Source organism: Drosophila sulfurigaster, chromosome X (genome assembly GCF_023558435.1).
Source record: "Drosophila sulfurigaster albostrigata strain 15112-1811.04 chromosome X, ASM2355843v2, whole genome shotgun sequence".
Classification (NCBI taxonomy): domain Eukaryota; kingdom Metazoa; phylum Arthropoda; class Insecta; order Diptera; family Drosophilidae; genus Drosophila; species Drosophila sulfurigaster.
In genome coordinates this window covers 14,459,177-14,473,578 of record NC_084885.1, presented here as the reverse complement: position 1 = coordinate 14,473,578, position 14,402 = coordinate 14,459,177, and the positions used below count along the sequence as shown (strand labels likewise).

At 36.5% G+C, this 14,402-nt stretch overlaps 1 protein-coding gene across 2 annotated transcripts in view; it reads right to left on the bottom strand.

Annotated features, from left to right (window-relative positions):
* LOC133849297 (inactive dipeptidyl peptidase 10) overlaps positions 1-14,402 on the bottom strand; it is a 131,045-nt gene that overhangs the window by 103,161 nt on the left and 13,482 nt on the right. Inside the window, exon 2 of one of the 2 annotated variants that reach the window (XM_062285278.1) lies at positions 1,617-1,807. The exons of the other annotated variant lie outside the window; for it this stretch is intronic. Coding sequence (XP_062141262.1) covers positions 1,617-1,727 — 111 coding nt within the window. The 5' untranslated portion in view covers positions 1,728-1,807. The remainder of the gene's footprint in view (positions 1-1,616; positions 1,808-14,402) is intronic. 2 annotated transcript variants of the gene reach the window in all.

The window sequence follows — 14,402 nt, the reverse complement described above, 5'->3', positions numbered from 1 at the left end:
CTTCGTTTAGCTTCTTATGTGCATTCATTGCAGCCATAGAAATAAACTAGCTCAGCGGCAGCAAAAAGTTAGCAATTGTTTTTTTGTTGCTTGTTTCTTGTTTCTTCGTGTGCTGCGAGTCGTAAGCTTTCTAATTAACACGCAGCCAAGTGAGTATTAAATGATATAACGGCCTTATAAACAAGTTGAATGCATTCGAAAAGTTTTTGCATTCCCATCCCAAGGACACGCAACATTATTAATAACAAAAGCGGCTATCGATTCGTTGTAAGTTTATAAGTCTGTTTATTGAATTGCAGTTCAGTAAATGAGAAATTATGAAAATATGTGTGAAATGTTATTTCAAAGTTAATTTTACAATAATAGACAGCATTTATAGTAAAATACCTTGAAGTGTGTGTGCATCAGCGTTTGCATTGTGTTTTGTTTAATTCAAATAAAATGGCTTGCAGCCAGCTGATATTAAGTATACGGCGGGTGTGTGGTGTAGAGTAAATAATGTTTACCTCTGCTTGCTCATGCACATCATCGACATAGTTGTGTAGGCTTAAAACCATTTTTGTATAGAGCCAAAGGCACTTCTATTTTTCTGTTGAAGCAATTGTGAAAAATGCCGCGAAGCAACTGAATCGAAGCAACGCTTGTGATAGGTTATATCTAAACTAGATTCATATAGTATATGGTATATATGTCTACGTATATATCTGTACCTGGGCGTGTCTCTTCAGCCTTCAGCTGTGTGCGGTTGAATAAACACTTTACTATTAATTATTCACTACGATACTTACGCTGAGTTTTGTGAACTGAGTTGAAGTTGGCAGTGAAGGTGAAGGTGAAGTGAAGATGTTAAACAGTGTCAGCACTTAAGAGTTCAGAGTTCAGAGAGAGATAGAGAGAGCGGGCGAGTGTTTAGCTAAGAAATATTTATACTATATATATTTGATGTATCCTAGTCAAAAGGTAAAGCGTTTCTTTTCAGAACGGGTTGCAACTACGTTTCCAGTTAATAATAAAAGTTAATAGCGACAAAACGAAGATGAAGAAGAAAACATAATTCAATTCAATGGGGCGAATTACGCGCACGCAGCCAACAAAGAAAGAGAGAGAAGCAAAGTTGCTTGAGTTCTACACTTATTTGCCAGAGCAAAATACTAGAGTAAAGTGTGAAATGAATGAGAAAATGACACAAGAATATGTACTAGAAAAGCAGAGAGAACAAGAGAGTGAAAAAAACAAGACGAAACGAAAGCCAAGTCAAATATTTGTCTAGCTAAAATGCACGCCAATTGAAACTTTTGTGCGTATACAGACAAAGACATTCATACAAATATATATATATATATATGTATATGGCTACTATATATTATATATGGTATATATATGTACGAGTATTTGTTGGCTAGGCGTCACGCACTTTGCTACTTTGTAAGTTTGCTTTGGTTTAGTAATTTTTTTTGAAAGGAGAAATAAATGCAAGTATTTTGTAGTCGAGAGTACGAGAATAGTTTTAGTTTTTGTTGTTGTATTTCTTGTTGCTGTTGTTCGAGTTCGATGTAAGCATGTTTAATTGCATGTCGACTACGGCTACGACTACGACTACTTCAGACAACACTTACCCCAATGCGTCCCAGCAGCAGGGCGTCCATTTCGCCACCATTTTGAGCCACCGGCACAGTGGTTATCACGGATATCGTCGGCTCCTGTTGGGCGCTCAAGTCCACCGACATTTTGCACGCGTTTCTCTATTATTTCTTTCGTTTCGTTTTTATTATTACTCAATAGCGCGTCTCGCGTTCGTTGTTATTAACTGTGTTGTTGTTGTTATTATTATTACTATTGTTATTGCTATTATTAATATATTATTATGTTTCTCACTTAATGCGAAAACATTTCAGAGCTCGCAAAACGCTTTAGCTCTTTTAACTCGTTCCGTTTCAATTTCGATCTCAGCTAAAGTTACTTTCGGAATGTGCATGCAAATGTGCTTTGAATGCCACGCCCCTTTCGTCGCGTGAGTGTGTGTGTGTGTGTGTGTGGACTCGTTGACAAGTGAAACTTTTAATTGATTTACTAATTGGTGCCAACGCCAATCAAGGCAGCAACCACTAGTTGGTCGTACTTCTCACCAGGCGACGCTCAAAAGTATGCTACATAAAATTGGCTTGCAACTTTATAGAATAAACGACTTTTCAATGCTCTTAAGCTAAGCCTAATGGCAGTTGAAAACCATTAATTCAACAATTTTACGAGCAACTAGATAAATTAAAATCGTAGTCACAATTTCAATGGTATTCAAACTAACTTTAAGAATAACCATAAAAGAATAAATCGACATAGCTAAAACATTTTCATTTACAAAATTCGAACACAACTTGAATTGAAGTAAAACTAAGTTTGTAAATATAAGCACAAAAACTCTATTAATCAAAAATAATTCCAATTCTTTGAAAATATTTAAACAATATGCATTCAAGAGATCACAATCTCAATTGAAGCAAAACTCATTTCAATAATAATTATTCAGCTTTACAAAATATTCATTTTTAGTGATAGAACCACAGTTTTTATTATGGTACAACTTATTTCAATTTATTTATTAGCAACTAGCGACTAACTATGAAATAAATTGATTAATCAAAAACATTTATAATTTTGAAAATATTTATGTTCTAAAGTAAACAACTAGAGATATTAATTTGAGAGTTCGATTCGCACATTTCAAAGGTAAACCGAGAAATAAAAACTCATTTTGATAATGTTTAAGCAATATTCGTAAAAGAGCTCGAAACACAATCTCAATGGCAGTCAAACGCATGTCAAGGCTAACCACAAAATAAATTGGTAAATCAAAAACATTTTCGACTTTGAAAATACTTCATTTCAGAGATCGCAATACAATTTCGGTTGAAGCAAAAGTCAGTGCAAGGTCTGCAACCAGAGAATAGAAATTGACAACAAAAGAAATGTGTTAAAAGAATTGAGTTACTCTCGAAAACTTGTCGTGCAGTTTGTGGCATTGTGATTGTGGACGACTGCTTTAGTAATACGATTAAGATACGAACAATTTTCGATATTGTATTTGGATTGGATGTGTCTTCAAGCGGAGGAGGAGGAGAGGAGAAACAAGAGAGGAGAAGGCGAGAGAGCAATACAATTACAATTCCCAATAAGTCAGAATGCTAATTAAAGTTGCCAGCTGGGAAAAGTTATGCAGCGCTCGCATTGAGAGGGAGAGAGGAGACACTAGAAAGAGCAGACTGACAGACACGTCTGTCAATAAACACCGGAGGATATATGACAGCTGACAGTGTGCTGAGGGTTTGCGTAGATGTTTGAAGTTGTTATTGGTTGCTGTTACAGCGAGTGTATGTGTGTGTGTGTGTGAGTGTGAGTGTATGTGTTGCCTCTCGGGTTCAAACACGCGGATGCTGCTGCTGTCGCTGACATATTGAAATTTCCATTTCCTAAGCAAAAATAAGTTACGCTTGTCGCCGTTGCTGCTGCTGTTGTTGTTGCTGTTGCTGTTGCTGTCACCCATGCCAGACCACGCGATGCCATGCTCTGCCACACGCGTCGTATGCGCAATTTGTAAGCACTGAAATTGGTATTAACGGCATTACACGCGCTTTACGAGCAGTCAGGGTAGCTGAGCACAGCTCTCACTCTGCCGTCACCTTGTCGCTAGCATTGACATTGGCCTGTCGCTGTCCTTGTCTCGTGTCTCGAGTCTTGTGTCTCACACTCAGTCTCTGTCCCTGGCCAGGTGACAACCAGAAGACAGTCAAATTGTCCTCACATCCACTTGTACTTATGCTTATGCTTATGCCTGTAACTTAATGTGCCATCAAAGGCAGCGCTGTGATAAAAACTCAATGATATTGTTATACATACGCTTTAAAGCATGTATTACAAAAAACAAATTGCATTGCTCCCCATTGCCAAATAATCCGCAAATTAATTAACGGATAACAGCGCAGCTAATGCTTTGCCATCAAAGCTCTGCTCTTTAAAAGTGCGACGCATTCAACTGCAAACATTTTTGATAAATTCATCAAATTCAAAATGTTGGCAACAAACGAACAAGTTTTTGTTCTATATGAATTTGAATTTAATTAAAATTCCATTTCGTGTGCTAGATAAATTTCAAATTCCAGTGATTTCAGCTATCAATATCGATCGTCACTAAAAAAACATAAAACTTTTGCCACAATCTTAACTTAACTTAACATAAATAAATAAGGAAGTACAAAAAATGTGAAAAAGCTGCAATCGAGTGTGCTCGACTATAAGTATATGGTATTATGGTAAAAATATACCGAATTTATATACTGAAAAGAAATGCATATACCGAAATGTATATTTATATACCCAATTCATATATCAATATATATGAAAAGACTAAAATTAGTATATTGATATACTGCTACGTTCAAAATACACCATCAAGTACAAAATATACCAGATTGCCAACCAATACAAGTGAGATTCAGTGATTACCGATATCAATATCGATCGTCACTAAAAAAACATAAAACTTTTGCCACAATCTTAACTTAATTTAACATAAATAAATAAGGAAGTACAAAAAATGTGAAAAAGCTGCAATCGAGTATGCTCGACTATAAATATATGGTATTAAGGTAAAAATATACCGAATTTATATACTGAAAAGAAATGCATATACCGAAATGTATATTTATATACCCAATTCATATATCAATATATATGAAAAGACTAAAATTAGTATATTGATATACTGCTACGTTCAAAATACACCATCAAGTACAAAATATACCAGATTGCCAACCAATACAAGTGAGATCCAGTGATTACCGATATCAATATCGATCGTCATTAAATAATATACAACTTTTGCCACAATCTTTACTCGCTTTAAGGCAGCTTTTAATGAGTGGAAAAAAGTAATGAAAAAAATTGCAATTTTAGAATCGATCTTATTAAGAAAGTTTTTGCCAGCATTCCAGCCGTTCCATAAAAGCGACGGCAATAAATTACACACTTTGTGACAATTTTATCACACACAAACACATACATAAGTAACGATGTGTGTTTGAGTTTTGTGGTAAACATAAAATTGTGAGAGAGAGTGTGAGCGACTGTCAAGTTTACGAGGTGCCAAATAAATGAATGTGAAACTCATTCACAATCGTAAACTGCATAAAAATTCACAAAGTACAAAAAAAAGACAGCACACACTTTTGAGTTTAAAAGAGAGACAACAGAGAGAGAGAGAGAGAGGAAGTAGATTTATGCTGGTGTCAGATGATTGACACACGCAGCATAATTGCCATTGGGGGGCAATCCATGAAATTGGAAATTGAATGATTGCGGTCAAGTGCGCATTGTCACAGCAGAGAAGGAAATAGGAGGAGTTGGAAGGAAGCACGAACTTATTCCCCAGTCGAGTGTCCATTGTGGGATTTACTGCTACACATGGGCTGCAGTTGTCGGTCGACTTTGTCGACTAATTCAAGGCGACTCGTGTCACACTCACATGTCAGCCATTGCCATTGCTATGGCAACATCACCAGCAGCACAAGCAGCAACGGCAACGGCAGCAATAAGTGTAGCATACATCATCCATGAGCCGGCACTTTACGCCCACTTGAAAGGCGTGCTAATTTGGCTTTAATTTGCATTTTAATACGCAATATTCATAACGTTGCCAGCGAGCACAGACACACTTACATACAACGACGACGCATGCGTAATGTTGAATAACACTCGCAGCATAAAAATATGCAAATCAGAATCTGAATCAGAATCCGAATCAGGAGCTGAGCAGAGCACAGCAGAGCACAGGCCGCAAAACGCCAACGCCAACGCATTGCATAATTATGCAATTCAAGCGTCTCGCTTACACATGTTGCGACCTTCCGCCTGCTGCATTGCTCCCATCTTTTAATGCCACGTAATATAATTATTACTAGCGGGTAGTTTAGCTAAGAATTGTGTAGCAACTACTATAAATAAATTGTACTAGGATGAGTGACAACAAATACAGATTCTGTCAACACTCTCTCTTGATGTTAGTTAAGTTCACTTTATTTCTCCTCCATCTCCATCTTTTGAGACACTGCACTTTCGCATGTATTATTTTAAAGCAACGCGATCACTCTTGATCGAAGAATTGCATAAAACAAACACTGGCAAAATAAAGTTTTACAACGCAAGTTTTGCATTTTTGTCCCACATAACATTGTTGCTATTTACTTAATTTAATTGCTGTGTCTTCTCCTATAAATGCTATTCTTTAAAATATTCTTTATTTAGAATCTATTTTGCGACGATAATTATTTTCATATCAATTCTGATCACCAAACAAATACAAAACAAACAGCATGCTTTGTGGTCATTCAACTTTGTTCTTTCTACTTTTTTTGGTTTTTATTTTGCTGCTGGGCAAAAAGTTTTGCGGGCATGCTAAAAATGGCAGCCAAATGGTTATGGCCAGCAGAGCTCTGCTCAAGCGCGGCCGACGGGAATTATGCATGAGCGCCTCAATGCGCTAGCAAGTGCTGCGACACACACACACACACACACACACACTCTTCGCTTCTTTGGTTGTGCTTGACCCCGCTGCTGTTTGCAGATTTGTAGACCGTGCGCCTTCTTGCATGCAATCGAAGCACTTTTAACTGTCGCTCGTTTGCCTACTGTTCATCCGTCCGTCTATCTTTCTGTCTGTTTGCCACATCAAATCCAAACCAAAATGCAAATAATTGACATGGACTTGAAGCTCCAAAAATGACAAAAACAAAAAGAAAATTGTGAATAAAATGTAAAAAGAAAAATAGCGGGGGGGAAGCATAAAAAGAAATACAAAAAATATGAAAGAAAGATACAATCGGTTATGCTCGACTCTAAGTTACTGCTTCCCATTTTTAAAAAAAAAGTTAAGTGGAGTGCTATTATTCGAAAATATACTAAATTTATATACTTAAAATACTAAAATATGTTAAAAATCGATTTTTACTGCACCCAATTCGAATACCGAAAAATACTGATTATTGTCAAAATGTATATTTCGTATACCATATACTTAATTTATATATACAAATATACCAAATGTAATGGAATATTGAAATATTACTGAGCTGAGAAATACTGAAATATACCAAAATGTATATTTAATTTAATGTATACCCAATTTTCATATATACCAATATATACTAAAAAATACTTATAGTTATAATTGCAATATTTATATACTACTACATTCAAAATATACCACATAGTCAACCATTGCAAAAGAGAACCTACGACGATCCAGTGATCAGGAATATATATGTACAATATACTTTATGGAGTACATTTCCTGGAGGCACAAATGTTATCATACCCTTCTACCCTCTGAGCAGCGGGTATAATAAAGAAACCATTAGCTGGCAGAGTTGTTTGACAGGGCAACCGCAGCTGTAACGAGTTTTTCGACCTCTCTCCCTCCCCTTCTATATATCTCTCTCTCTTTCTCTACGCTACTGTTCGCCACTTTTCCAGTTCTTCAGTTCGCCGCTTTGTTGGCCGCCGGCTTTGTCTCTTCAAAATGGCCGCACATCATTTCCGCTTTCCTTTTCGCTTTGCTTTTACTTTATTGTGTTCAAGTATATTATTTTTCCTAATTTTTACTCGTATTTGAACTCGCACTCACACAGTGACACACACCAACACACACACACACACACACACACACACAGAAAAACAAAAGACCGCGGGAAGCCAAAGGCAAATCATGGCACGCTTCGTTAGTCTTTTTCTTCTCCTGAACCACTTGCCCCTCTAGGTACAGGCAAGCAAAAAGCCAAGCGCCTTCCCCCCTCGTATTTACCACCCCGCCTCCGCATCAGCCTGCTATTAAGTCGCTTTGCCAGCAGTAAAATGTTCTACTTTGTTTTTCTTAATTAAATTGCAATAAGCAACAGCAGCAACAACAACATTGAGAAATATTCTCGAAGCACTTAAAGTGCCAAAGTTGTCGATTCCTGCCCTGCCGCATTCCTTTTGCCATTGCTCATAATTATGAGCACTCACTTCACTTCACCACCTCCCCTCCTTGCAGTGATTGAAATTGTTGTTGTACTATACTTTTTCGTTCTGGTCTCGCGCGTTTTACAAATTAACACAACTTTTATTGACACATTTTTTGATGGCGCTCCCCCAAACAAAAAATTTATGACAAAAGCCATCAGAGCGTATTAGAGAAATATGCGGCCCGCAAGCTCGATTTACTATACAACAAATAAAAACGCATCGAGCGGAATTTATGATGCCTGCGCATAAATGATTAGAACTGATTTTCACTGCTCTAAAACCTGTAGCTCGTTGTGCGAATTGTCAACTGTAAATATTATTCACATTTCAATGGAAATCAAACACACTTTTACGAGTGTTCAAATTGATTATAAATTAATAGAAAATATTTATATATACCATTTAAATATGAATGCAGTTTTAAGCTTTAAATTACACATAAATTTGTAGCTAAATTAAATTGTAATAAAATATTAAATGCTGCAATTATTTAATGATTTTAATTTGGCCAGCAAATATAGTTTTCAGTTATCAATTAACGTACACAAATAAATTGATATCTTCTGGTGAATTCTAATAAAATATTTAATCAATGTGAAGTTGTACATTTTAATGAATTGACACTTATTATCAATGTCAATAAAATTTTAAAATGCTGGAGCTACTTCGCTATGTAAATTTAAACTATAAACTCACACTCTCAAGAAAACATTTCCACATCTGCTTATTTAGTAAAATTTGCTATAATCAATTAATTGTTCACGGAATGAGAAAACGTGCTAAAATTAAGAATAAATTCTTAAATCTCTCGATATATGTAGAAGAAAAAAACATTCTTGAAGCAACATTTTATTCTCCACAAATAAAATGTTTTATAAAGTTTTTCCAGTAAATTTAAATAAGTTGAGAGTTGTATCTATTTCTAATAAATGCTTTAATTCTGTTTATATATTCAAGTTTGTTGGCCAATGACTGTAACTTAAGAAATAGTTATAAATACTTATTTTAAATTCCATTTAATTTTAAGCTATGCAATTTATGTTAAAGCTATGAACTCACAGACGTAAATAAACATTTAAATATGTGCTCACTTTATGATGGCCATTAAAAATGTAAGAGCTGCAAATATGCATGAAACTGCAGCGCTTTAATCGAGCCAGCCAACCAACATGTCGGCCTACATTTAGTAGGTACTGTTATGCCACTCTACACATTTGTGTAGTTCGTGTTTACACAAATCGAGTTTCATTTCATTAGCCAGAGATTTTAGGCTGTAACTGTTACCTTAACTGCAACCAGTTTCCACAGCTAACTGTCGCTGCAATTGCAATTGCAATTGCAATTGTAACTGTAAATGTAACTGTAACTGTGAATGTAACTGTAAGTGTAAGTGTAACTGTGACAGTGGCTGCCATTGCATTTGGGGCATTTAATTGACTGTTGTGGGAGCTGACAATGCTGCATTAAATAGAGGCCAGCGGCAACCACAAAGAGAGTGAGAGAGGGGAAAGGTAGAGAGAGAGAGAGAGAAGAAGAGGGTTTTAGGTGGTTTTGGGAAGCACAATGGCGGACAGTTAATTAAAATGCGCTTTTGAGTTATTCATATTTATTTGCGCTCGGCTCGGCATATGAGAAATGCATTTTTAATATCACAACCAAACGGGGAGACAACACGTGTAACTGTGTTGTGTGTGTGTGTGTAGACATTGCAACATTAATTGCCACGCTAACCTTGAGAGCGAAAAGGGGCAGCAGTCAGGCAGCAGGCGAAACGTGTTCTCGTTTAGCCTGCTGAAACCTTGCTCCTTAGTTGCAGCTTGCGGTAACTTACAAGCGACCTTCTCTCGCTCTGCTTTCAAAAAGAAGCTGCCAACGTGGCAGTTGCAAGGACTGACTACTGCCAAAGCAAAGTGTGCTGGCAGCTGGCAGCTGGCTAGCAGGAAAGTTGACCTTGCCATTGCCCTTGCCCAGACTCTGAGACCCAGAAGTCTCTGGTTCTCTGGTCTCTGGTTGCCCGGTTGCCTGGCTACCTGCAGCTGCAGGCCATTGGGATTTATGTGGCTGCAATTTTGTTGATGAGCCTGGGGGCGCAGTCAAACAAAGCGTCAGAGCTAGCCACAATCACTTTTCCACTTTCCACTTTCCCACTTACACACACAAATCTCGAGTCTCAAAATCACAATCACAATCACAATCAGAATCGAAATCACAACTCACATCTCAGTTCTTAGTTCTTAGTTCTTCAGCAATTGTTTGAACATCTCGTACAAATTTGTTGAGTCAACAGAACCGAAAAATTTCACATTTTGATCAAAGACAGCTGCTGCTTCTGCTTCTGTTTTTGCTTCTGCTGCTGTCTCTGAGCCCATAAGACACACACACACACACACAGCCTGAGGAAACCACACAAAGTAATTGTTACTTTCACTCTCCCTTTCGTTCCTTCTCGTCACGGTGAAGACAAGATATCAAATTGATTTCTGAATTTCCAGTCCTTTGTGCGTCCTCTGTGTTCAAAATTAACACTTATCTGGGCCAAAGCAGGCTTCGTTCTGCTTCAGCTATTAATTATGGCATGAAAGTGCAGGGTTGCCCAAGCCAATTCACCGTTCACACACAGATTAAATGCTTCGCTTGTTTCACAGACATTTCGATTTAAAATCCCCTTTTCAGTGTTGCTTATATAATAAATTATAAATTGATATACATATACATACATATGTAGTTATGAGAGGTTTATGCCTTTAGCGTAGGCGGGAGAAACTGTAATAAATTAAAGGATTTCAAATTAAAATAAATTAAAATTATAATGCGCAAATTATGCTTCGAAATAGAGTAACAATAACAACATGAAATTCTCATTGAATTAAAGAGAATAAAATAATAATATGTTTTAATAAAACAAATATATTTATTCCGAAGAAAGCCAAAATAAAAAATGAAATATGTAAATATATTTTATATTTAAAAGTAAATGTTTGGCAAGACTACGGAACAATTTTAATTGAAGCCAACAAAATAATGAAATAAATAAACAAAGAACTTTAATTGAATATAGAGAAAATATTGTAAAACAAATGGTATTTTAACATTGTAAAGTAAATCTTTATATTAAGAGGACTAATACATTTGTATATCATAATAAAACAAACATTATTATTTTGAATTGAGTCAAAATTAAATGTACATATTTTATATTCCACAAAAATGTTTAATGAAATTTAATTGAAACCAAAAATAAAAACGAAAAAAATATGTGTCTTTTATATTAAAAAATAAATATGTAATTTATAACAAGACTACTTAAAGAATTTAAATTTAAACAAAAATAATAAAAGGTAAAAGTATTTGATATGAAAATAGAATATTTAAAGTAAGAAAATATTGAAAAAATATGCAACTTTTTGAAGACAAAAATATAGTAATTTATTTGCACGAAAATATGATAATAAAACATAAAGAAAGGTCACTATAAAAGTAAATTTGAAATGAAATAAACTGCTACTTCAATGATATTTCCAGGCAGTTCATTGGGTGTGGGTGTCATCATTTTACAATAATTATTAATTTATGGACAACAGAGACAGGCGGAAACTTTAGGGAAAAAATTGCGAAATGCCAATAAATTGCTGGTGACTTTCCTGTATAATGTAAAAACGTGTCTATTTTTAATTTGTTGAATTTTAAATGATGTTCTATATGTTACTACTTCTTTTTTTTTTGTGTTGTCTGAGAAAGCGAAAGGCAGTTGAACTTCAAACGTTTCGCCTCGAGGGGGTCATCGGTCTGAGTTAAAAGACGACGAGGCGCGCGGCATTCACAGTCACATAATTTGTGAGACAAAATTGATGACCCATTTGTGCCGCTGGCTGTATCGTCATCGTCATCGTCATCGTCATCATCTATCTCTGTGATGCCATCTGCCATTCAGCTGCCCCTCCCCATCCCCTCGGTGTGTGTGTCAAAGTTATATGCTGTGTCCCTATCGAGCAAATCACTTAAGCGCACTTAATTATTTGCACAAGTTTCGGTCCTCCGTCATAACCCATCGCCATCGACGCCTCTGTGTTATGGCACGTTTCACTTGCGTTACATTTCAATCGAAGCGAAACCGAGCGGCACATAACGGAGCGTATGAGTGATATGACACGTAATCAATAAATAACGCCAAACGGCAAGTGGCAAGTGGCAAGTGGGAAGCAAGCAGGGAGGCAGGGAGGCAGCGGCAGACAGCAAGCGGCAAGCACCATGTGGAAAGCGACGCAGACTGAAAGTCGAGTCAGTGAGCAGCTAGGCCAACTGAGTACCCGAGTACTTAGTACTCATTAGGCCTATGCGACGTGCCCCAATTTCACAGCGTGGCAAAGACAAACGCAGACGTTGAACTCACATTGCTGCCGCTGCCGCTGCCCCTGCTGCTGCATCCCGGCCACCCTGGCGTATACTTTATGCATAATTACTTTTTCCACGCAGCAGCCCCGGGAGCAGTGAGATGTTGTTTGCTTTGCCTCGAATAAGTTTGAGAGTTGATTTAACTGCGTTTCGCGCTCTACAACTGCTTTGATTTGGTTTATTTGGTTGGGTATGCCACGGGGCGTATGATTAATATGCGTAAATTAAGTCAAATCGAATCAATCAAGGCAAATGTCGCTAACAGACAGTCAGACAGCAAGAGACAGAGAGAGAGAAAGACGCGCTCTGATGGACAGCTGAACAGACGTTTTGACGGTCACGTGGACTCAAGGACAAAACAAATACGAGAATGCGAGAAAAACAAGGATAGCTGAGGACAACAACGAAATGCGGAGTGAATAACTGTGTGCTGACTCCGAAGTTGTGAGTGTGTGATGATGCTTTTGCAAATGGGGACACACAATGCCATAATCTGCATGGCAAATGGCAAAATATTGCCATGTCTCTCTCTCTCCCTCTCTCTATGTCTCTAAAGCCTTTCACAATGTCCAAGAGGCGCATTGCTGTAAAGTGCCAACTTCCGGTCTAGAAGCTAATGCATGTGGGGTCAACAACAAGAGCAACAACAAGAGGTTATAAACAACAACATCAGCAGCAGGATATAGCATACAATGTGACACATACTAAACTTTTATTACACCCGCACACACACACTCACGCACACTCTGACACTCTATGAGACACACACATACACTTGCGAGACACTCGCACTAATGCAATGACATTTTTATTACAGGCCAAAACGCAGGCGAGGCCTTTTTAGTGTCCCAACAGTTGCCATTCACAATACTTACTGCCTCACTCACTGACTGCCTCACTGACTGCCACTGACTGACTAACTGAATGAATGACTAACTGAATGAATGACTCACTGACTGACTGACTGACTAAATGAATGCCTGCTGCTGCTGCTGCTGCTAGCCAAGTGAGAGTCGAAGTGGCTCTTCCGGCCAATGGTGTCAATTTTTATCATGTGCTCTGACCGTGAACTGAGACATGCCGCCAAACGTAGTCCTGTCCCTCACACCTTCACACACACACACACACATATACTCTCTCTCACACACACACACACACCGTACACATCGTGGCCAGCAGCAAAACAGCGTCTACTAAGCACTCAGTCCACCTTTTTTTGCACTGCGTTGTTGTCGGTCCATCAGAAAACAATACAAATTGGGTTTGATAACTCACTTATAAAGTTTGCTGCAGATGCAATTAATAACTTGAAAATTGAAATTGATTTAAAAATAGCGTAAATTAAACTCCATTATTGTATAATAACAAATCAACACGAAAAAAATAAACAATTCATATATGCGTAATGAAGATGAATAGTTATAAATTTAAATTGAGTAGAAAATGGAAAATACTTTAATAAAAATATAAAATTTGTTAGTAAGTTGGCTCAGTCGTAATTTAAAAACAATTAGATTCAGCTTAGGTAATAAAAATAGATAAACAATAAGCTTCATAATTTTAATATAAAATACAAAATGCAAAGAAAATTAATATTTTTGTAGCAATTTAATTTGCACAATAATTAAATATTTATGTTTTAATGGAAGGAATTACATTTTGTAAATAAAATTTAATAAAAAATAAATTGATTATGTCTTCAATCCAAAAACAATTTTTTTTTTAATTTCAATCGTATTTTGCTTGTTGTATTCTGATTAGAAAAACCAAAAAAAGAATGCAAAATACGATTAGTTAATAAAGTTAGTTAGTTAAGTAAGACAAGTAAAAAGTCTAAGTTATGTTAAATTAAATTTTATGAATAAAATTAAAATGGAGAAATTTTTAACACAATTAATATATGTATTTTAATAAAAATTTAAAATAAAATAATTATTTCGGTATAATTTTATTTGTGA